The 22,051-nt window shown below is 52.9% G+C and overlaps 4 protein-coding genes across 13 annotated transcripts; 2 read left to right on the top strand and 2 right to left on the bottom strand.

Moving 5' to 3' along the window:
* The first annotated feature begins 50 nt into the window (after positions 1–50).
* On the top strand, positions 51–4,578 carry CREB3 (cAMP responsive element binding protein 3). 2 transcript variants are annotated; one of them, XM_027549621.1, is made up of 9 exons: positions 51–504; positions 615–762; positions 838–905; positions 1,022–1,111; positions 2,748–2,854; positions 2,963–3,031; positions 3,636–3,720; positions 3,818–3,902; positions 3,984–4,578. In XM_027549621.1, exons 1-9 carry the CDS (start codon positions 367–369, stop codon positions 4,298–4,300), a joined length of 1,107 nt encoding a protein of 368 aa, XP_027405422.1. In that variant the 5' UTR covers positions 51–366; the 3' UTR covers positions 4,301–4,578. The 2 variants fall into 2 exon arrangements, with proteins under 2 accessions (XP_027405422.1, XP_027405421.1); XM_027549620.1 differs by having other exon boundaries at positions 615–905.
* Positions 4,438–15,823, bottom strand: GBA2 (glucosylceramidase beta 2). 2 transcript variants are annotated; one of them, XM_027549618.1, is made up of 17 exons: positions 14,979–15,823; positions 11,190–11,281; positions 10,766–10,881; positions 8,901–9,119; positions 8,370–8,609; positions 8,044–8,146; positions 7,738–7,891; positions 7,525–7,650; positions 7,157–7,329; positions 6,840–6,944; positions 6,542–6,649; positions 6,291–6,442; positions 6,059–6,165; positions 5,779–5,921; positions 5,589–5,704; positions 5,302–5,493; positions 4,438–5,027 (listed from the first exon to the last, which is right to left on the bottom strand). In XM_027549618.1, exons 1-17 carry the CDS (start codon positions 15,305–15,307, stop codon positions 4,746–4,748), a joined length of 2,757 nt encoding a protein of 918 aa, XP_027405419.1. In that variant the 5' UTR covers positions 15,308–15,823; the 3' UTR covers positions 4,438–4,745. The 2 variants fall into 2 exon arrangements, with proteins under 2 accessions (XP_027405419.1, XP_027405420.1); XM_027549619.1 differs by having other exon boundaries at positions 6,357–6,442; positions 14,979–15,514.
* Positions 15,810–21,506, top strand: RGP1 (RGP1 homolog, RAB6A GEF complex partner 1). 8 transcript variants are annotated; one of them, XR_003512285.1, is made up of 12 exons: positions 15,920–16,031; positions 16,185–16,260; positions 16,360–16,494; positions 16,863–16,999; positions 17,288–17,371; positions 17,473–17,622; positions 17,889–18,035; positions 18,219–18,346; positions 18,545–18,734; positions 19,284–19,435; positions 20,848–20,925; positions 21,180–21,506. XR_003512285.1 is itself a non-coding variant. In XM_027549628.1 (11 exons), the coding sequence occupies exons 3-11, from the start codon at positions 16,379–16,381 to the stop codon at positions 20,863–20,865; spliced, it is 1,122 nt and encodes a 373-aa protein (XP_027405429.1). In that variant the 5' UTR covers positions 15,920–16,031; positions 16,185–16,260; positions 16,360–16,378; the 3' UTR covers positions 20,866–21,506. The 8 variants fall into 8 exon arrangements, 6 of the variants coding, with proteins under 6 accessions (XP_027405424.1, XP_027405423.1, XP_027405427.1 ...); XR_003512284.1 differs by having other exon boundaries at positions 19,284–20,925; XM_027549628.1 differs by having other exon boundaries at positions 20,848–21,506.
* On the bottom strand, positions 19,732–20,687 carry MSMP (microseminoprotein, prostate associated). Its single transcript, XM_027549629.1, has 3 exons — positions 20,558–20,687; positions 20,268–20,376; positions 19,732–19,912 (listed from the first exon to the last, which is right to left on the bottom strand). Exons 1-3 carry the CDS (start codon positions 20,685–20,687, stop codon positions 19,732–19,734), a joined length of 420 nt encoding a protein of 139 aa, XP_027405430.1.
* Positions 21,507–22,051: the final 545 nt, after the last annotated feature.

Raw genomic sequence — 22,051 nt, forward strand, 5'->3', positions numbered from 1 at the left:
GCCGCTTCCTCAGAATGCCCGCCCTCAGGAACTGCGGGGGCGGAAGGCATGTCCCCTCTATTTGCATCGCGCCCTGGACGTGGCGCGTACTGCGGCCGCCTCCGCGTCGGGGTCGGGTGGGGGGACTCCAACTCCCGGCATGCCTCGCGGGTATGTTCGTCACTTGTGTTCTGTTGGAAGTCTAGCGGGGAGTGGAGTCTGGGAGGCGTGTCCCGGTTTCAGAGCCATCGCCTGCAGCTAGGAGGAAAACGCCGCTGGAGAGCCGATAGGTGGGGCCGACTGACAGTCGATCGCGGTTACGCCTGGCTGGGGATAGGGTCCGGGTGGCGAAGTGAACTCCTGTGTTTCTGCGCATCTTTTCCGTAAATGTCTCATATGGAGCTGGCGTTGGACCCGGGTGACCACGACCTGCTAGGCTTTCTGCTAGAAGAAAGCGGTGGTTTGGGTGCGGCGCCCGACGAGGCCTTGACGTCTCCGCCGGATTGGGAGCTGCCACTTTCTGAGGTGAGTTGGGGGGCTTTGAGTCGGGGAGGCGTGAGGCGGGTTGGTGGGCGGGGTGTCCCTGAGGCAGGGGGTGGTGATGGTCAAAGCCTGTTAATTTGAACCCTGTGCAGTCTCTGAGCGACTGGGACGTGGAGGATTTCCTGAGCTGCCTGCCGAGTCCCCCAGCAGTGTTGAACGTTTTCAGCAACTCTGACCCCTGTCTTGTCCAGCATGACCACACCTATTCTCTGTCACAAGAGCATGTCTCCATAGATCTCGGTAAGCCTGAAATAAGTGAAGTTTGGGAAAGGAGAGGACTCCAGGGCCTGACTATTCATATTTGCCCTTTTGCAGATAATGAGAGCTATGAAAAAGAGAGGGCTCAGATGACTCCACTGCGTGTGGAGGAGCCGGCAGATCAGGTACTTGACTTGATTTACAGGAGGGTTATTCCCGTATTGCGCGGGTCGGGGCAGTATTCCGCGTTACTTTCTGAAATCCCTTTGCAACTCTGCTGCCCACCTCTCCGGAACCGCAGGAGATTGCTAGGCTGATACTGACTGAGGAGGAGAAAAGGCTGTTGGAGAAGGAGGGGCTTACTTTGCCTGGGATGCTTCCGCTCACTAAGGTAAGTCTCCCATTGTGGGGACGGGGGTTGTGTGTTCCAAGTAGGCCAGTTCTGTTAATTTTGTATCAGTAACTTGAAAAAGAACTGAGGTGAGAGATTAGCACATTTTTGAGTAGGAAGCTGGAGGATGTGGTTAGTATACTGCTTGCAAGGACAGATCCTGGTTTGTAGTGCTTGTATAAGTTTTGGTGTTCTTTTTAACTAAGAATTCAAAATTATCAGGGTAATATTAGTAAAGGGATTTGGAAAGTACTGTACAACCACGGGGCTGTGATACTTATATTTCACTGGTTTCATGCTAATTTACCTGTAGCTGAATAGTAAATTAAGTATTAGAGTTCATCAAGGCTGGATTAAGTAGTATAACAAGAATAAATGTAAAATTTGGAGTTTCAAGCAATGAGTGGCAGCTTCACACGCACGGTATTGTGATACTATGATGAAATCAATGTCTGTTAACAGAAAGGTTAGCTGAATTTTAATTTCTTAAAAATATAAGTTGAGCCAATTCCCTGGCAATCCAGTGGTTAGGACTCTGTGCTTTCACTGCTCAGGGTGAGGGTGCAATCCTGGTCTCACCAGGGTGCAATCCCCTGATCTGGGAACTGAGATCCCACAAGCTGCGAGGTGTGGCTAAAAAAAAGTACAAGTTGAGTCAACAGTGTGATATGGCTACTAAGGAAGAGAATGGGGTTTAGAAGCTGTATCATCAGATTCAGTTGTTGTTGTTGTTTGGTCGCTAAGTTGTGTCCAACTCTTTGCAATTCCATGGACTGTGGCCCGCCAGTCTCCTCTGTCCATGGGATTTCTCAGAGAAGAATACTGGAGTACGTTACAATTTCCTTCTCCAGGGGATCATCCCGACCCAGGGATGGAACCTGTTTCCTGAGTCGCCTGCATTGTAGGCGGATTCTTTACTGCTGAAGAAGAGAAGGCAATGACACCCCACTCCAGTACTCTTGCCTGGAAAATCCCATGGACGGAGGAGCCTGGTAGGCTGCTGTCTATGGGGTCGCACAGAGTGGGACACGACTGAGCGACTTCACTTTCACTTTCACTTTTCTTTACTGCTGAGGCACTGGGGAAGCCCAGTTGTATCATTAGATACCAGTTATCTAATAGTGTTGCCACTAGAAGGGCAGTAACCATCTTGTTTTCCTTTATATTGGCCAAAAAGCTTCTTAAGTTTTGAGCCTATTATCTTTGACAAATATTAAGAAGATGCAGTCCATCCTGAGAAGAGATAAGATGATGAGTTAAAATTTTTGCCCATTTTTTTTTTTTAAACTCTGAAGAAATGTCAAGTGCTTTAAAATAGCTGAAGACCTTTGTTCTATTATAGCCCCAGAGATTAGGTGCTAGGTAAGTCCAACAGGTAGAAATAACAGAGGCAGATGTTGGCTCATGATAAGGAAGGTTTTTTAAAAAAATTATTATTTAATAAAATTGTTACAATGGTTTGGCTTGTGAGGACATTAACACCTGGTCCTCAGAAGCATTCAGACAGAAGCAGAGTGCCTATTGGTCAGGGAAATTGTAGAAGGAATTTATGCTTTGAGAAGATTGAACTCGGTTGCCTTCAAACTCTTTGGTTTAATGTACCTCTGATGGGATCCCTTTTCCTGTCTTCTCCCAGATGGAGGAACAAGTTCTGAAACGGGTGCGGAGGAAGATTCGAAACAAAAAGTCTGCTCAAGAGAGCCGCAGGAAGAAGAAGGTGTATGTGGGGGGTTTAGAAAGCAGGTATGAAAGGGAGCTGGACTTGGGGGTGGGAGAAACAGGTAATTGGAAGTATGAGGTTTTTGAAGGGAGGATACAGGCCATGTCCCCACATCCCTGTTATTCCTCCAGGGTCCTGAAATACACAGCCCAGAATCTGGAGCTACAGAACAAAGTACAGCTCCTGGAGGAACAGAATCTGTAAGAAACTCTTTCACATCAGGCTTTTCTCATCCCTCCCACTTAATACTGTCTCAATCTTTCTCCTGCTCCATCCTTGATTTCTCACAGGGCATCTCTCACGTATAAGGTCTGATGCTTGGTCTTTAATGGGTCTCTGATTCCATGAAGCTCACAGTAATAGGGAATAAATTCACAAGTATAAGTATTAAGAAGGAAGAGAGGGAGTAAGATCTCATGTGGCAGATGGCATTTGATAGTAGATATGATTCTGGGATGGGGGTGGGGAGCATTCTAGGCAGAGAGGACACAGCTTAGTCCAGTCTGGCTGGAACCCTAACATAGGTGAGTTGGGCCAGAAGGTAGAGAATATAATCCCTGGTGAGGATTGTGTACAGAGCTGATCAGGCAGTGGAGAACCACTGAAGGGGTTTGCAAAAGAAGTTTAAGTCAGGGCAGAGACGTGTGTGTTTGTGTTAATGAGGTCTGATATTTTGGTCACAGAAGAGATCACTTGCAAAAAGTAAGAGAGGATCCAGAGCACACATAGAGAGGATGGCCTTAACAGGAGGGTTTTGTTGTATGGCAAGGTGCCAGGCTGGGGGTGCTCACTGTCCCCTTATAGGTCCCTTTTGGATCAGCTGAGGAGACTCCAGGCCATGGTGATTCAGACAGCAAACAAAGCCAGCAGCAGCAGCACCTGTGTCTTGGTGAGGATGGTGATGGAAGGAGATATTCTTTTCTCAGGTGGCAGGGAGAGGGGTGCAATGCAGAGCCCTTCTTCATCTCTTTTCTCCTGTGCTCCAGGTTCTACTGTTCTCCTTCTGTCTCCTCCTCGTACCTGCTATGTACTCCTCGGACACAAGGGGGAGCCTGCCGGCTGAGCACAGAGGTGAGAGCTCCATGAGGATACCACTAGGGAGGGGCTAGGGGAGAGCCCCAGCCTGCCCCTGAACAGGCTTTGTCTCCTCAGTGTTGTCCCGTCAGCTTCGTGCCCTCCCCAGCGAGGACCCCCCGCAGCTGGAGCCACCTGCCCTGCAGTCAGAGGTACCAAAGGACAGCTTGAACCCTGAGCTCCAGGCTGCTAGCAACTCTTGCTGCCTCTTCCATCTCATGCCCCAGGCTCCTAGAGCAGAGCCTCCCCTGCAATTGCCACTGCCTGATGGTTTCTCAGGGTGCTCCTGCCCAGATTCCATATCTCCCCTGCATGCAAATCTCACAAGAGAGGAAGGATGGCTCCCTACTCCCAGCCCCACATCTGTTATCTTGCAGGGCAGATACTCAGGCTAGATGTGAGGATGTGGGGGCCCTCTTATCAGAGTCTGGTGCCCCCTAGTCTGTGTTCGGAGGAAAGGGAGTAGGAGAGGGCTAGCCTCAGGTCTTGTACCCTGTCAGGAAGCCTAAGGACTCAAACACACCACACTCACTGGGTTTCTGGGTCTTTTATTTGAACCTGTGTATGTCTGTCACCCCATGAAAGGGCGTAAGAGAATCAGATGACCTCCCTGAACACGTCATGCAGTGAGGGGATGGGGTGAAGAAAGAAATAAATAAGTGATTCTGATGCATGGTTCACCCTCAACCCCTCTTTACTGGCATGGTGGGTAGGTAGAAGGGAGGGCATGATTGTCCTGGTGGCTCAGGGTTGCAGGAGACGGGGAGGTGGGGGTGGTGGCAGAGGAAAGGTCAGGCTAAAGGCTGGGCTGTTAGCGCCTCCTTCCACAGTTCACACGGCTCACTCTGGGCTTGGGTTTGCCATGGCTTCCTTTGGTCCACGTTTGGGCCTGGTGCATAGTCCTGTGCCCCGTTTGGATATTGGCCCAGAGGCCTTTTTATGTTGCTGCTGCTGCTGCAGGGCCAGCTGCATGGCCCAGATGCTCAGTGGCCGCATGTAGGCCAGTGAGCGGAACACCCGCCGCTGGCAGTACGCCTCAGGAGTCTGGAAGGCCAGGCCCAGGCGCTCCCACACAGTACGATAGCAGCCTTCAGCTGTCCGGAAGCCCTCCCAAGTCAGGCCCTGTAAGGGAGAGGGGGAAGTCATTACTTGGCAACCCTTGAATAGCTATTTCAGCTGGACAGATGGAGATAATAGGGTCTCTGCCCTCAGGGAGTTCCTGGCTAGTGGGGGAGATAAATTTGGCTCACAGGCAGAAGCCTGAAGACAGGCAATAGAATGCATGCCAAGGAAGGTGGGAGGCTCTCTGGATGGATAAGATGGCATTGAATTAGGTTATCAGAAGTCTGATAGCCAAGGTACAGATGGCAGAGAGCCGGGGAAGGGAGTGAGTTACCTCTTGGATCATGGTGGCTGCCAACCCGTAGACCACGCCCACCCAGACTTCATCAGACTGGACGCTGGATGTGTCGGGAACACCACAGGGCTGCATGCCATTCACAGCCCCCATGGCCCCTCCTGCAAAGGCCTGGACATTGAACTCAAAGATCGTTTGGAGAGCACGGACCACCTGTTGGGTAGGAAAAACCTAGAGGGACAGAGAAGAAACATGGTCTTTTATACTTGCTTCCCACCCCCAGGAAAAACCCTCAGCTTTCTCTAGGACTTCTCCTAGTCTCTCACCTCACTGTCTCCTTCTCCTAGGCCACTGGCCCTTAGGAACCACTGGCCAGCACACTGGTCAGACATGATGCTACAGGACTGAGGCTGAGAGCTGCAGTCGTAGTTGTAGTAGCGGCCTGGAGAGGGAGGACACAGTAAGTCTCCTGCCTCCCAGAGCTGCCTTGAGATTCTTTAGGATTCCCCAACTCACCATTCCACAGCAGCCGATCATAGGCTTCCTGGCCCCGGCTAAGGATGGAAGAAAACTTATTCTGGGCCTCCTGTGCCCCACACAGAGCAGCCATCTGGACCATCACAGCCACGGCCGCCAGCCACAGTCCTCCGCAGTAAGCACTGATGAGGGACACGGGTTGGGGGAATCAGCCTGGCAGCTCCAGCCACTCTCATACAGTATAATAGGCACACTGAGCCCACAATCCCTTGGTGCCCAGTTCCCCACCTCAGGCCCTGGAAATCCCTACCCCCCCAACCTGGGGCCTGTGGTGACCCATCCATCATAGGTTTGGTCTGCATAGCCTCCATTCTCGATGAGTCCATCGTGGTCCTTGTCAAACTTCATTTCAGACTCCATCACGGCCTAAAGAGGGATCAAGATACTGAAGACCGAGATACTAAGAAAAGACAACAGTAGCCAGCTGGGCTTTCCCCAGACACCCAGAAACATGCCACTTGTACACAGACCACTGCACACATGTCCCTTACCAGACACACAGGCCACATGTCCCTCAAGAAACATTGGTCACCCGTCAGGTAATAGTCCCGATAGACCTGCAGCACAAACTTCAGGTTCAGGTCCTTCCAGTCTCCAGTATCGTGGATCTCGTACGCATTGACCCGGAGCCATGGCTCGTCATCTGGGGAGGGGAGGAAATGTGGTCATCTGCACAGTGGGCTCAGGTGGAGGGTGCAGAAACGGAGGGAGAGACACACCCTTGTGCTGGAGGGGCTTGTACCTGGGTCCCCAACATCATGGGGGATGACGTTCCTCCTCTTCACAGGCGCTGTTACCCCACTCATCAGGAACCGCCGCTGTGTCAGGTCCTCCCTGAGAGTGGCCAGAGCTGGGGGAGCAGATACACAAGGGGGGGTGCGGGGCAGGGAGTGGGTAGGCTTGGGGTGGCGCACAGAACTGTGTGTGGGACTCAAGTGAGCAGGATCCACATATGTCTGAGTGGAAGAGGCATCAGGGACCACCAAGGTTCAGGGCTGTGGGGAACTGAGAAGCAGAAGGGGAACAAAAGGGACCCTCACCCATGTCATACTGAAGGCTGAGCTCAAGTTTGGGCCAGAGCATGATGAGGGCGAAGGAAGCATAAAAGTGGACATCGTATGTGTTATACATGCGGTATTCCTGGCCTGGAGAAATGAAGGAGACAACACGTTGCCAGAATTCCTGCTGCTTCTTCATACTGCCCTGCCTAGCTGCACCTCTAGAATTGGGGTGTAGGGCACCATCACACTCCATGTTCTAGCCAGTACCCTGGGATAGGCAAAACCCATCCTCCTGCCGTGGGGCAGGGCACTAACTGGCCTCATGGACACACACCACGCCCCTTGGCAGCCCGTACCTTCAAGGTAGGCAAACCGGCCGTACTCCTGCAGGAGGGGGCGGAGCTGGCCCATGCTGCCCACCAGCTCCTCTGGCAGGGAGTCTTCAGGAACTTCCAGCCATACTGTGCCCCCGTCAGCCAGGAAGTAAAGTTCATTGAACAGTGCAGATTTGTACCAGGCAGGCAAGGATCTGGGGAGGCAGGAGGAGGTAATGGTCTCATGAGGGTGGCACTTCAGGAAAGGAAGGATTCTGGGGTTCAGTGAAGTAGGGGTCCCAAGTGAATCCCAGACCACCTCTGTTGACTTTGGTGGTGGAGAGTGAATCAGAGTCTTAGTGAAAGTGTGAGGGCCTGGGAGAAAGGCAAGAGACGGGCTCCACTGGCACCTGTCCTCCAATACCGGGCTCTGCCAAGCCGAGATCTTCTCTTCCCAGTCGGCATAGTGCCTCAGGGCATAGTGGCTGAGGGCGGGTGCTGCATCACCGTCTGGGCCAAAGAACCTTGTGTACCGCCTGGGTGGACAGAAGGGGAGGCATGAGAACACGGGCTCCACTCAGACCCCCAGCACCATGATCCGTGTACACTCGCATTCCCGTCACCTGTAGTAGACCTGGCCCTTTGCTCCAAACATGATTCTGGGCATGTCCCAAGCCAGTGAGAACTCTAAGCGGTGCCGGCCTCGTGGTGGCAGCTTGCCCGAAACACACACAGCCCCAGCGATGCCCACTCCTTTCTGCGAAGGGAGACTTTTTCCTGAGAGAAGCACAAAATGAGTGAGTACCCACTTTGGCCACAGAGATCCCTGACATAGGAAGAAGGCCTGTTGGTTACCAGGCCTCCCAGCCCTGCTCTGAAGACAGGGACATTCTCTCTTCCCTCCACCTCCCCGTGAGACCCCCCATCACCAGCGAGGGAGTCCAGCTGTCCATCCAGAAGTAGATCCTGCCACACCTGCTGCCCGGCGCTGTCAGGGTCAAAGGCTGTAAGGTGGGTTACCGTTGTGTCTGCCTGTTAAGGGGTCAAAGACTTTGTGAGGAGAAACTCCATAGGTGCGTGGCTCCTGACTAACTCCCCTCTATATCTTCCCGCCTCTAAGTTCCACCAGCTCAAAGGCTACGGTGAGGGTGGGACTCAGGAGTTGAAGAAGTGAAGAGATCACAGTGGATTGGGCTCAGGGGTCAGGCTGAGAGCAGGGCTTCAGGGCAATGCTATAGGGCAGGCGCCTCCATACCGAGAGTCGCGCAGCCACAGCCATGGTGTAGGGATTCGGGGGGGTTGGATGATGCAGCAGCAGCCCCTGAACAGTCTCCCCATCATGCTCCAGACAGAAGGGCTCATTCCACAACCCCCCGGGGGCGTCGTCTTCACCACCAAGTCCGTTCCGCATAGAGAACATGATGGACACTTCCAGGGCTTCATCCCCTTCATTTTCCACATCCCACACAAAGACTCCTACAGGCAGGCTGCTGTCCTGGGAGCAGAAGGTCAGACTCAGATGGCCCCTGTGTAGCCTTTCGGCCCCACTTCCCAGGATCAGTCCTTGGCACCGAGGAGCTGACTCAGATACCCGCTAATATAGTGTCTTCCACTTGCATCTCCCCACATTGCCTGTCTACTAGGAGACAGAAGACCAATTGGTTGGTGGTCCTAGGAAACCAGTGTGAAGTTCATGCCCCACCCCTCTCGCACAGGTCACGACACTTCCAGGAGAGAGAGATCCTGGGGAAGGGAGAGCCCAGAGGAAACCAAGGGGGAGCCTCACCTGGTAGTCATGGGGTAAGATGGGTGTGATCTGGCGGCAGGTGAGGGTGACGTTCTGGCCAGGAAGCTGATAGACAGTCCAGGCTCTGGGATAGAGGGCGTGGTAGAATGCAAAGTACCCACATAGACCCCAGTTCCAGCTGCACAGGACACTTGGGCGCTCCACCGACAGGACTTGCTGGTACACCGTCTGTCCTCTCCGGCGCAAACACACTGTGAACTAAACAAGAAGGTACGTGGGCTGGAATGGGGTAACAGGTATCTCAAACGAGACCCCTTCCCAGAGTGGCTTCTCCCCTGCCAGACCCTGCAGTGGTGACCCACGTCCACAGGCCTTCCCCCTACACTCAGTAAATCACTGCAAATCGTGCCTTCTCCATCTTTCTCCCTGCTTGCTCTCCCTTCTCACTGCTCTGGTCTTAACTGCCCTAAGACTGGCCCGCACCATCTCTGCCCCATCCCATCTGGATTTCAGACTGATCTTTCTTACAGAGAACTCAAGATATATTAGTCTGTGTTTATAATATTTCAATGACTCCCGTGGCCCTCAGGCTAAAATCTAAACTCACCTACCTGGCTTTCAAAGTTTCATTCTTGAGGTGGCCCCTCCCGGCCCATCAGATTCATTACTTGTTCAAGCCCTTATATTTCTGGTCATATCAAATACTGTTGCTTGAGCACAGTACATTTCCTTCTCCATGCTTTTGCGCATGTTCATTCTCCTTTTGGTAATACCCCTCAGGCTTCAAGGCCTAGATCAAATGCCATCTCTCCCCTCAAGCAGTGAGCCATTCTCCTGTGTGCCCCCTACCCTTCTAGTCCAGCATGTGATAATGTGTTTACATTCTGACTCCCTGACTGCTCTGGAGGGTACAGGCTGTGAGGGGTTAATATCTCCTCCCTCGGTTCAAAGTACGCCTAATATCTTTAATGTATACATCAAATAATTTTTTTTTATGTTGTTGGAATAGTAGGTAATGGTTAACATTACAGGCTTGTAACCACAGAGAAAACTGGTTCTGAATCCCACTGCTTCCCTTTACCAACCATGTGACCTTGGGCATGGTACTTAGTTGCCTCATGTGTAAAACGGGCATAATAATGGTACTTCCTTGTAGAACTATCTTTACATATTAAATATTATACAAAAAAAGAGTCATGATTCTGGAAGGCATTCGCCTCAGGATACCTCAGGGATGAGCCAGAGAGGAAGCCTGGGGCCTTGGGCAGGGTTGGTGAACCTGAACTAGGAAGGGCAGTGTCATTAATAGGATTCAAGGTCTGCTAGTCATTTCTCCTTTGAAGATGAGCTGGAGGCCTCCCTCAGACAGGAAGTAGGAACTTGGTGGACAACTCAACATGGGAGGGCACTAGAGACAGATGATGAAAGGTAGCCCACATGCCTCTGGCAATCAAAGGCCTAGCAGTGACGAAGTGGCTGACGGCTGGCAAATCAGGGCAAGCAGTAGGTGCTCTGTGCATGCATCTCTGTTCCTGTGCATTTGCAGACTTTTGGTTTGTTTTCCCTTCTGATCTTTCAAGCAGGTTAAGTGATCCTGGAATTGTCTGACTCTCTGTGGCTGGGGACAGGCTCAACCAGTGGAGCTGGGGCAGCAAGGCAGGTGGGAGGCATTTATTAGAGAAATAAAGGGCACCAGGGGTACCTTTTCTCTTTCAAAGAACATGAACTCTGAGTGTCTCATTCCTATAGTACACTCCAGCACAGGGCTTGGCACACAGAAAGCATCCTGAAAATACTACATGGAATCATGTACATCTCTAATCGCCACATCCTACACTAGCCAAGAGACCATTCCTGCCTGGGAGGTATTGTCCGGGACCTCTGCTCTACCTCCTGGCTCTTACTTGGTTAGCGATGACTGTCTGGTGCTGGTACATTCCAGGATTAAGCTGCCAACGACAGAACTGGCCTCTCCAGCCTCTGGTGATAGTGCCTCCCCCAATGCCACCCAACGGACAACCTAGAGAAAGAATCAAGATGTCAGAGGGGCACGGGAGAAGAAAAAGAGCGCATTTCTCACTTTCTAGACTATAGAGATGGGTTCCCCTAAACCTGGGGTGGGGGGTGAGGGGAGAATATCAAATTCACACACTGTGCACTTTAAACTTATACAGTGTTCTATGTTAGTTATATCTCAATAAAGCTGGGGTGGGGGAACCCTAGGGAATGGGTCAGTGCAATTTAAAGAAGCTGAAGGCTTCTTTGCCTAGCTCCAAGTGGGCCTGGATGCTGCTCTCTCTGACTGGGCAGGACTGGAGTGAGGCTCACCGTAGATCTGTCTCAGGGGCACAGAGTTGATGAGGTCGATGAAAGGTTTCTTCTTTTCCACCTGGGTCTTACGGTACCACCACTGCAAGTACCTGAGGAGCAAGGGGTGCTGTGGGTCAGGGCAAGAGGCTGCAGTCACCTCTCTCTCTTTGGACACTGTGACTTCCCATGTTTAACTGTTCCAAGGACCCACTGCCTTCACTTCAAACTTCTCCTCTCAACTTCTCTGTAGTTCAAGGTCCTCTCATCTTCCCAGTCACCCCCAGTCATGGCACGGGACTATCTTTGTTTCTCCTTTCTACTCCTTAGAAGGAGCTCTCTGATCTTTCCTCACCTCTAACTCCACCACTGATTTAATTTATTCCAGGAGCTTCTGTCTGAGGTGCTGAAAGGGCCAGTTAGTTTCCTGACTTATAATCACCCCCACCCCATAAACAGGCATGTGAAGTCGCTTCAGTCGTGTCCAACCCTTAGCGACCCCATGGACTGCAGCCTACCAGGCTCCTGCGTCCACGGGATTTTCCAGGCAACAGTACTGGAGTGGGTTGCCATTTCCTTCTCCAATGCATGAAAGTGAAAAGTGAAAGTGAAGTCGCTCAGTCGTGTCCGACTCTTTGCGACCCCATGGACTGCACTCTACCAGGCTCCTCCGTCTGTGATATTTTCCAGGCAAGAGTACTGGAGTGGGGTGCCATTGACAAAACTTGAACGGCTTCAATGCAGAAACCAAGGGGTTCCAATGCCCATGGATAAAGATTTGCCCAAGCAAATTCTAGAGGACATGTACATAATTTCAAACAGGCATAGGCTGCTGCAGTAGCTTCTTTTTTAAAATGATTTTTCTTCTGATTATGAAAGGTTGAAAATCTGGAGAATGCACTAGGTGGAAGGTGAAAAAAATCCCACCCATATACATTTTGGGCCATCTTCTTTTAAGTCTTTTTCTTTTTTTTTCTTTTTCTGTCTCTTTTTAAGTTCAGCATTTAAACTGTAAGCTTTCTAATTTGTTCTCTTATTATATCCCAGAAAAACCTTCTAAAACCCCCAACATATCCTGATCTTATCACAGCTCTGTATCCAATAGGCAAATGATTCTGTTTGGGATTCAAGGCTTTGACATCTGTCTCAGTCTATCTTGTATGTGTGTGTGTGTGTGTGTGTGTGTGTGTGTGTGTGTGTGTTAGTCGCTCAGTTGTGTCTGACTCTGTGACCCCATGGACTGTAGCTCTTCAGGCACTCTGTCGATGGGATTCTCCAGGCAAGAATAGTGGAGTGGGTCGCCATTTCCTTCTCCAAGGGATCTTCCCACCCAGGGATTGAACACAGATCTCCTGCATTGCAGGCAGATCCTTTACCATCTGAGCCACCAGGAAAGCCCCAGCCTATCTTACTTCCTACAATTTCCATTCAGAGTGGGTCCTCACTAAGCAACCCCTTCCTGCCGGACTCTCTCCCAATTCCACTCTCCTCCCTCACCAGTTCGTTTATCCCCATTGTTCAAGCACACTGCTGATAGCCATGTAATGGGGTAAGTAATCCTGCTGAAGTAGAGTCCTACCTCAAGTCCCTACCTCAACAGATGGTTGGAAGGGCACAATAGATACCCTTCTATTGGCACACCTGTGCCCTTCTAAGGTCACAAATGACACAATAGATAGGAAAGCTACAAAGTGGAATATACATGTCACATATCATCATTACTTGTACGTACACTATCTCAGCTCCCGATCAGACACTGTCCTGTTACTTTAGTGTTCCTCATGTGAGTCTGACATACTTTTCAGTTCCATGGGGAAAGGGACAGCGACAAAGACTTGTTGCTTATTACCCACAGCTTCAAGTACAGGGCAGGGCACCTGGTCTGCAGTCAACAAATATTTGCTGGGTTTGTAAAGAACGTATGTACAAACAGTGGAACATAAGAGAAATGAACAGGGACAGGAGCAAGTGGAGGAGAAATATGATTAAAGAACAGGGAGGGTACATTCTGGGAGTGAGGGGAGACGGAGGGAAGATGAACAGTGGGATGGTGGGAAGGCAGCTCTTCTTTGCAGCTTAGAGGAAACTGGACTTTGAAACTGGTGGCCAGAAAGGATTGCCAAATGGAGGGAGGGCACAGCTCCGATTAGGGCAGTGAGGGAGAAATGCAAGATGTGAAGATAGCAGAACAAAGGAGTGTCTAGCGCAGAACAAGCACTCAGTACATATTTACTGAATGAATGGATTCGGGCTGAAAGCGAGAGCAACCAAAATTGAGTTCTTACCATTCTGAGGCCAAGAGAACTCTGTCTTACTGGGGCTCCTGAGCAGTGTACCCCCAATTCAGCTCCCTCTTAGGGCCTATGTTTCTCTCACACCAATGAGCAGCTGGCTATTCCTGATCTATTTGTCCTTTTCAACCTCAACTTAATCATTCAGAATTCTTGTCTCACCCCTGCATTCTCCTCAGTGCAGGACCTCATCTCATCTCAAAACCCGTGTGTCAGTGATCCCCACCTGTCCTGGGATGGGGATCTGAGTCCAAGGGGTGAGGACAGCTTCAGGCATCTGTGATTCAGCTTATACTTAGGGATGGAAGGGCTAAGATGCCCATGGACAGGTTCTTGTCCTCAGTGTTCCCACCACATATACCCCAAGGTGCTTCTCTCAATACCCTGGCCCCAGATCCTGTTTTGACCCAAAGCCTTTTAGGGTCAAAACTAGCCGAGTCAGTTTCAGAAGCAGCCTGGAGGAATTACTGTGCTCTGGTACAGGGCACCCAGAGGAACTGTCAGAGGAGTCAGACACCCAGGCAGCAACAGGCCCTCCCCACTGCCAAGGGCTTGGGTTAGGTCCATGGGCTCTCCACCCCAGCCCCACAGCACTGACCGCAGAAGAGAAGGAATCTCTACTTAAGAGGCTGTCAAAGCTAGGTTTCCCATACTTGAAGCCTCCCTCTGCAGTTCTGTGTTTACTGTGGCAACTGTCTCAGGATGACCTCAGGGTAATGCTTTCTGTCCTCACAGGCACCTGTCCCTGTTACTGGGTCTTGGTCCCCAACACTCAGTGAGGATCCGGAGGAGTCCTACAGCCTCCTACAGGATAAACTCTCAGCCTGTCTGCAACCCCTTGCTGGGGTGGGGGACCTGGAAATGCTCTGGAAGATTATAACTAATCTCTAGGAACACCTAAGGCAGGGCCATTCTGGTCAAAGGTCTTCTTTGCTTTTTATATCAGGGGCCATCTATTCCAGAATAGATTGAATATTACCTTTCATCACCCTCTCCTTAGGGTTGAGAGCAGGCAGGTTCTCAACCACTCCCTGGAGCCAGAGTTTGAGGAAAGAAGCCAAAGGGTGTTGGGACTATTAAATGCTGTGCCTAAGTGAGTGAGGTTCAGTGAATACTCCAGTTGCTTAGGGGGATCTGGAGTTGAGAACCCTTTCCTTCCAGAAGACAACATTGTATCAGTACTGAAACTGCCGGAGTATCTTTCCTACCTTGTCACAAAGTATACCTAATCCCAAAGGGCAGTCTTCAGAGAAGAGAGAGCACCTGAGAGGGAGCCTAGATTTGTAAGGCTTACTACAAGGCTCAAATGCCCTTTCTTGCTAAAAAGACAAGTTACTGGAAGGAAGTAGGTTGCAAAGAGACCTGACCTGGTCTAACCCTCCAAAACTATGGGCTTAGATGATGTTGGGAATAGGGGCCACCTGACCAGGACAAGGCACCCTCCTGCTTTCTCACCCTTTCCTGCCTCTGCTGGAACAAAGTGAGGCACAAGGTCCTCTAGGCAATGGGATCGACTCACCTCAAGCCCATGCCCAAGTGCTTTATCAGGTTGCTCAGCGAGATGTCATTGGCATTAAAGGGTTTCCTCTTCTCTGCAAACTCGTGAGCCAGGCAGATGCGCCAGCCAAAGGGAGGCACCTGGTAGCCCTTAGCTTTCCCCTCGTAGGAAGCCATCAGCTGCCCGGAGTCCTCCGCACTGCTGTAACCCTGTTCATGCTGGGGTGGACTGTCCTCAGGGATTGGACAGTCTGTAACCTGCACAGCCTCCGTGCCATTTTCAGGGCAAGAAGCCTGTGGATCCCCTTTGGCACAGCTGGTCTGCTCCGAGGCTGGGACTCCGGTTCCCATATTCCCCGGATCCTGGGTCTCCAGGACCTAGGTGGTTTCAGTTTCCGAGCTTTCTGGTACCAAGTATCTGGCCAGCCAAGCCCAGATGCGGACGTGGATGGTTGTTAGGTGTTGTCTAGGAGAGCGGGCCACGGGGGAAAGCTGAAGCGAGCTGGTGTCTCCGTGCAACCAGGTAGCTGTTGCTGCTGCGGCGGCGGCGACAGCAATAAAGCCGCCACGGTCTCACCCTCGGTTGTCTCTCTGGGTCCTGGGCGGGAAGGATCGGGTCTCGACGTCATTGGGCCGCGGTGATTAGCTGGCCCGGCCAAAGGGCGACTGGGCCCACGGAGAGGGGAGGAGCCCCCGGGGCCGGCCCTCCAGGCACCGCCCCCGGGACCGGCCTGGGAGTTCGCCGCAGCCCAGGCCCCGTCCCCGGGCCGCGGCACCAGGCCCCCCAGCGGTGGGCGCCAGGTCCCGCCGGCCGGTGTCCGGGGCGGCGCCCGCGCCCGGGTACCAGCCCCTGGGAAGGTGACCCAGGGCGGCCGGCCCACCCAAGCCCCTTCCGGCCTAGCCAGCCCGGCGCTTCCGGCCGGAAGGGACTCGGAGGGAAGTCCCGCCTCTGCCGCGGCCACGCACTTGGCCCGGGCCCGGAGGGGCGGGCGGCCGAGGCCTTCGAGGCACCGGGTACCCTGTTTCAGTCTGGCCCCCTGTTTCGATCTGAGGGGTATCCGAGCTTGGGCGCGAGGTGCCGGGCGGCCGGGGCCCCGGGCTGGGAGGTGAAACCTCCAGGGAAGGGGTCGGGGGTGGCCTGGGGGTCCCGGCCGGGAAGAGAGGGGATGACCTGGCGCCGATAGGGGCGGGGGGCTGGGACCCTAAGCGGCGCCGTCTCCCTCTGCAGTGCCCGGTCAGCTGCCGCCGTACCTGCCTTCCGCCTTCCCGCACTCCAAACCTGGGCGCTTCCCTCTGACACCGTGGTACTGAACGCCCGTTTCCTCGGTCCTCACCCCCAGGCTCGCCCGAGACACCCTTCCCTGCCATGGTACTGACCTCTGATACGCCTTGTTTCCTTCTAGATCCGATCCCGGAGCTGCCATGATTGAAGTGGTAGCAGAGCTGAGCAGAGGTCCTGTGTTTCTGGCAGGGGAGGCCCTGGAGTGTGTGGTTACAGTCACCAATCCCCTGCCCCCAACTGCCACTTCTGCATCCAGGTGGGGACACTGGTACTGAAGAAAGCGGCCCTTCTGGGAGGAAGCCTGGTATCTGTAGTGCTGAGCCAGAGCTCAGATCGTCCTGTGGCTACATCACCACCACCTTGTTCATTGTGCTCTCATTGTAGGGAAGGGCTAGTTAACAGAAGATGTGGGTGACATAGCCCTCAGCTCGCCTTTCCTCTCTCCTCCCCCTGCTACCTATGGTATACTTCTCTTTGTATAATGGTTTCTCTTTGGGGTTCTGGATTCTCTGATCCGGATGACAGCCACCTCTCTGTTGGTCTTCTCAGTGTGGTAGGGAGTTTGGGAGAGCGTTTGTGAGGTCAGGAACTCCCCTCTGATGCCCTCTTTTCCTGCTCCCATAGTGAGGCTCTGGCCTGGGCCAGTGCCCAAATCCACTGCCAGTTCCACGCCAGTGAGAGTCGAGTGGCACTTCCTCCCCCCGACTCCAGTCAGCCAGATGTCCAGCCTGAGAGCCAGACTGTCCTTCTTCCACACCGAGGTTAGAGATGGGGCTTTTGCCCTCAGAGGGATGGAATCATTGTTACCCAATGGTGAAGTTGTCAGATTGTTCCGGTGGGTCATTACAGTCTCTGTCCTACTGGGGATGTGGTGGAGTGTAATTATTGTTTTAGGTGGTGTAAAGCTGTTCCTGTCTCACCTTGAGGAAAAAGGAGTGGCTTAGTTTGGGTTGCCCTGTGTTGGCAGTGCTTACTGCCCTCACTTGCTGTGCTAGCCTTCTCCAGCGCTAGACAATGAGGTTATTAAGTTGCCGTCTTCTATTTTTTAGGTGAGAGAGGTCAATGTATCCTTTCCACTCCACCAAAAATCCTCTTCTGTGACCTGAGGCTAGACCCTGGAGAGTCCAAATCATGTGAGTGACTGCCCCCGCGCCCCTGGATTGCCTTCTGCGGCTCCTGGAGGGAGGACCTCTCTGGCTACTTCCAGCTGCCCTGACTACTGCTTCCCAACCAGACTCCTACAGCGAAGTGCTGCCTGTAGAGGGACCACCCTCGTTTCGGGGTCAGTCAGTCAAGTATGTCTACAAACTGACCATTGGCTGTCAGCGTGTCAACTCACCCATCACTTTACTGAGGGTCCCTCTGAGGGTTCTTGTGCTCACTGGTAAGCAAGGGTTCCTGGAGGGAGGGGCTGGGGAAGAGCCTCACCAAAGCAGTAATGCTCTTTAGAGAGTTTGTGAAAGGGGCTGGAGGGAAGCTTCCTGATCTTAGTCAAGGTGTGAGGGAGTTGGGGAGAGAAAGTCCTGGAGCACAGGTGAGATGCCTATCCCTCAGTTGTGGCGCCCTGTACCTTCAACATTGACGGTTGGCATCTAAAACCCTAACCACTGCTCTTCTCTCCCACCACCTCTCCACTCACTCTCTCTCTAGGCCTTCAAGATGTCCGGTTTCCCCAGGATGAGGCTGTAGCCCCATCCAGTCCATTCCTGGAGGAGGACGAAGGTGGGAAGAAGGATTCATGGCTCACCGAGCTGGCTGGGGAGCGCCTCATGGCTGCCACATCCTGCCGCAGCCTCCGTGAGGATCCTTCCAGAATTGCCCCGCCCCTTCCTCCCCTGTAGTATTCCTGTCTCAGAGCCAGACTCTCCTAACCGCCACATTCTTCTGAGGACCCACAGATAGTTCATGATTATAAAGGAAGGCCCACCTTTTGGACTCCCCAGTATGGACCCCAGGCTTACTGTGTCCGTCTCTCCCCAGATCTGTACAACATCAGTGATGGCCGAGGAAAAGTTGGGACATTTGGCATCTTCAAATCTGTATACAGACTTGGCGAGGACGTGGTGGGGACCTTAAACTTAGGGGAAGGAACTGTAGCTTGTTTGCAGGTGAGAGAGGAGCGGGAACTTTGGGGGAACTGGGCCTGAAGGGTTAGGGTGGAAGGAGAGGGCCTGCAGAGACGGGTGGCATGGAGAAGTGGGTGTCACCCAGGGCCCTCTGGTAAAACAGCATGAGGTTGGGCTGCCCTCCCGCCCAGTCAGCACGTCCCTGTGCCAGCCTACACACCCTTGTCTTCTTGATCGCAGTTCTCAGTGAGCTTACAGACAGAGGAGCGTGTGCAGCCTGAGTACCAGCGGCGCCGCGGGGCAGGAGGTGCCCCCTCGGTGTCCCACATCACTCATGCCCGGCACCAGGAGTCCTGCCTACACACAACCAGAACCAGCTTCTCTCTCCCCATCCCTCTCAGTTCCACCCCAGGCTTCTGCACAGCCATTGGTGAGACCCTGACCATTGTTGGGGGCGAGGGGAGCCCAGGGTAAAATGCTGTGCTTTGGTACTGTATAATGGATCCTGGTTCCTAACACACGCCCAGAAGTTTCCACATCCAACCTCTGACCCTTAACACTTCCTCAGAACTTCAACCTGTTTCTTGGGTGCACGGACCCCTAAATTCTTAACAGCTGTGCAGATCTCCTCTCCCCCTGCCCACTGGGACCCTGTGGTGCACTTATCTCTGATTCCTCACTCTGATTCCAAAGAGCATTTGCTTCAAGCTACCAAGTCCTGACTGTCCCACACTTGGGTTCTTAGGTACCTGATGCTCTTGTCCTTATTGTCATGTTTCCAGTGACAACACACTAGATTTCTTGAGCGAAATTCTCAATCCTGGCTCCCTGCCCCATGACTTCCCTGCTCTTCCTGAATACAGGGTTTCGTTTTTGTTTTCTAATTTACTAACCACATCCTGTCTTTGGCTTTTACTCCTGGCGTCTAAATGCTTCTGCCTTTATCTCCCCCCCCCACCCCCACCCCCACCCACCTCAGTATCCTTGAAGTGGCGTTTGCATTTTGAGTTTGTCACCTCCCGAGAACCCGGTTTGGTGCTCCTACCTCCTGTGGAACAGCCTGAGCCCGCCACCTGGACGGGACCTGAGCAAGTGCCTGTGGACACCTTCAGCTGGGACCTGCCCATCAAGGTGCTGCCTACAAGCCCTACCCTGGCCTCCTACGCGGCCCCTGGCCCCAGCACCAGCACTATAACCATCTGAAACTGACCCACGTGGCACAGCCTTCTTCAGGATCCTGAGAACTCAGCCCCTGGGCTCTAGTAGGGCCCATTGTTCCCACCTGGGGTCCAGTGGCACAGATAATGAGAGACAGGCTTTCGGCTGGAGCGTTAACTTATTTATTCAGAATAAATCAGCAGCTGCTAGTGGTTTCCCTGGAAGTGGCAGCAGCAGTGGGCGGTCAGCAGAAGGGCAGTCAGTTGTGTTTAGCTGGAGTGGGGAGCAGGCGCCGCAGGCACAGGGGTGTTAGCTGAGCCCCACTCTGGGTCGGGCCCTCCCCCTTTGCAGGGCAGCCGAGGGTCAGATTTTTGCACGAGGGAGAACTGGCATGTTCCTGCCTCCTGGCGTACCTCACAGCCCGCAGGGAAGTCGATAGGATGCTGGGACCTGGGGAACCGAAGGATGGGGGAAGGGTCAAGACAGTGAAGGTCCACCTTTCTCCCTGCGCCTCATCCCCTCCCCAGCACTCCTCCCATGTCTCCCCAGTGCCCCCGGCCCTGCAGTATTTCTCTTGCCTGCCATATATGGATTTTTTTCATTTCATAGCAGGAGTACTTTCCCTCCAGATCCATCTAACTCCCCTCTCTCTGTAGCCTGAAGCCTCTCACACCTTCTTGTCGGTTCAGCCAGCCTCTTACTGCTACTCCGTTCGTTCTCACATCAGAGCAATCTAGTCACACCCTGGCCAGCTCTCAGTCCCTCATATCGGAGCCATTCTCTCTGGCCACCTTTGGTCACTCACGTATCACAGCAGCCCACACCGACCGGATGCAGACAGGTGCAGTGGAAGCAGTCCTTGCGGAGCCAAGACTCGCCCAGGGTGAAATATTTCCCCTCATAGTGGCAGGGGGCTGGGGAAGAACAGGAAATGTTAGAGCCAGAGTGGAGGAGTAAGGGCACGCTGCCCCTACGTGTGGTCTCTCCTCTGTCCCAGCTCCAGGGAGTCTGGGTTTGCTGCAACAGGACCACCTCTGAGCCCTTCCTCCCAGTGCCCTCTGCACCCATCCTTCCTTATGCCTCACCCAGTTTTACCTTGAGCCTGGAAGTAGCACTTGCTGTGGACTCCTGGGTGCTGGAGGAGCAGAGATACCACCAAGTAGATGACCCCCCAGCCTCCCCGAGTTCCCGCAGCCTGTCCCACCCAGGGTGTCCTTGGGGCCATTCCGGCAGCACAGCTCTTTCGGACCCTTCTTGGCTTCCGTTCAGGCTGCTCTGGCCTCGTCTTCCTTGGCTCTTCTCTGTTCCTCTCCTTGAGCCTTAGCTTCTGTCTCTCTCCCCTGGGCGCCTGTCTTACACCATCTCCGTGCCCTCTGTTCTCACAGGCTTGGGGATGTTTATAAAGTGAGGACCCTGGCCCCCTGCTGAGTGGAGCTGGAAAAGCCGTAACTCTGTTTCCTGAGGTGAGGGCATGAAAACAAGAGGTCTAGCTTTAACAAGCTGTGAGAGCTGATTCATGCCCCCGCACAGCCAGGGGGAGGAGGGTGGCCGGGGAAGGGGCACTGGACTGGGCACTTCCCCAGCAAGGAGGGGGTGGGGTGAGGGCCCCCAGGTGGTCCCCAGAACTCTCCCTGGCCTGGAGAGAAGGAAGCATTCCACCATCTCCCCCCGCCCCGTAATACACACACACACACACACACACACACACTCTCTCCAGGGGTGTGTACGCTGGGATCCCTGCCTGGACCGGAGGGAGGCATTTCCTGGGGATGGCTAATCCTGTGCCCCAGCCAAACCAAGGAGATGCAGTAGGGTGCGACGGCCAGAGGCTCCAGGAGAGCAAACAGGCACCTGGTGTGGAGGATGTTTCTCTCAGACCCCAGGGCAGGGTCTCCTTGCAGTGTCCTAGAGACATGGCTGCCCCTCAGAGGTTAGGGGTGGGGGGCTGGGGGCAGGTGTCTCTTTTTTTTTACAGGCATCCCAGAGATAAGACTATCCATTGTTAATCACCCCAAACACACAGCAAATAAAAGATCTTGCCATATCTGGGAATGGTTCTTTTCAAAGAGGAACATCTCTAAGTGCCCTCACGGTATGGGTCATTCCAGTTTTCACAAGAGAGGCCCCTCTTTTCTCCTATGTTACGGAATGAGGATTTAGGAACGTATCCTCTGACATCCTCTTTTGGATTTCCTGTAGGTTGTGGAGAAGCTGAAGAGAGGTGATTAAGAGCATAGGTTGTGGAGTCAGACTCTGGATTTAGATCCTAATTCTACTAAAAAGCTATGTGACATTGAGCAAGTTAGTTCACCTTTCTAAACCTGTTCCCTTATCTGTAAATTGGAATAGTGATACCAACTCATAAGACCATCAAGAGGATTCCATGAGATAATGCATGTCATGCTCCTAGCGCTGTGCCTGGCACATAGCCCTCTGGAAAGAGTAAACTGCTGTGGTCAGTGCTAGATGTTCCATTCTTTGAATGATGCAGAGGAGCCCTGTGTGCACGGCCCACAGCTTCTGTTGGGGCTGCTATAGATTTTTTTCACTTGCACACGTATGCTCCTTTCATCCTACTACTTCCTTCAA

The sequence above is a fragment of the Bos indicus x Bos taurus genome, chromosome 8, assembly GCF_003369695.1.
Source record: "Bos indicus x Bos taurus breed Angus x Brahman F1 hybrid chromosome 8, Bos_hybrid_MaternalHap_v2.0, whole genome shotgun sequence".
Taxonomy (NCBI): domain Eukaryota; kingdom Metazoa; phylum Chordata; class Mammalia; order Artiodactyla; family Bovidae; genus Bos; species Bos indicus x Bos taurus.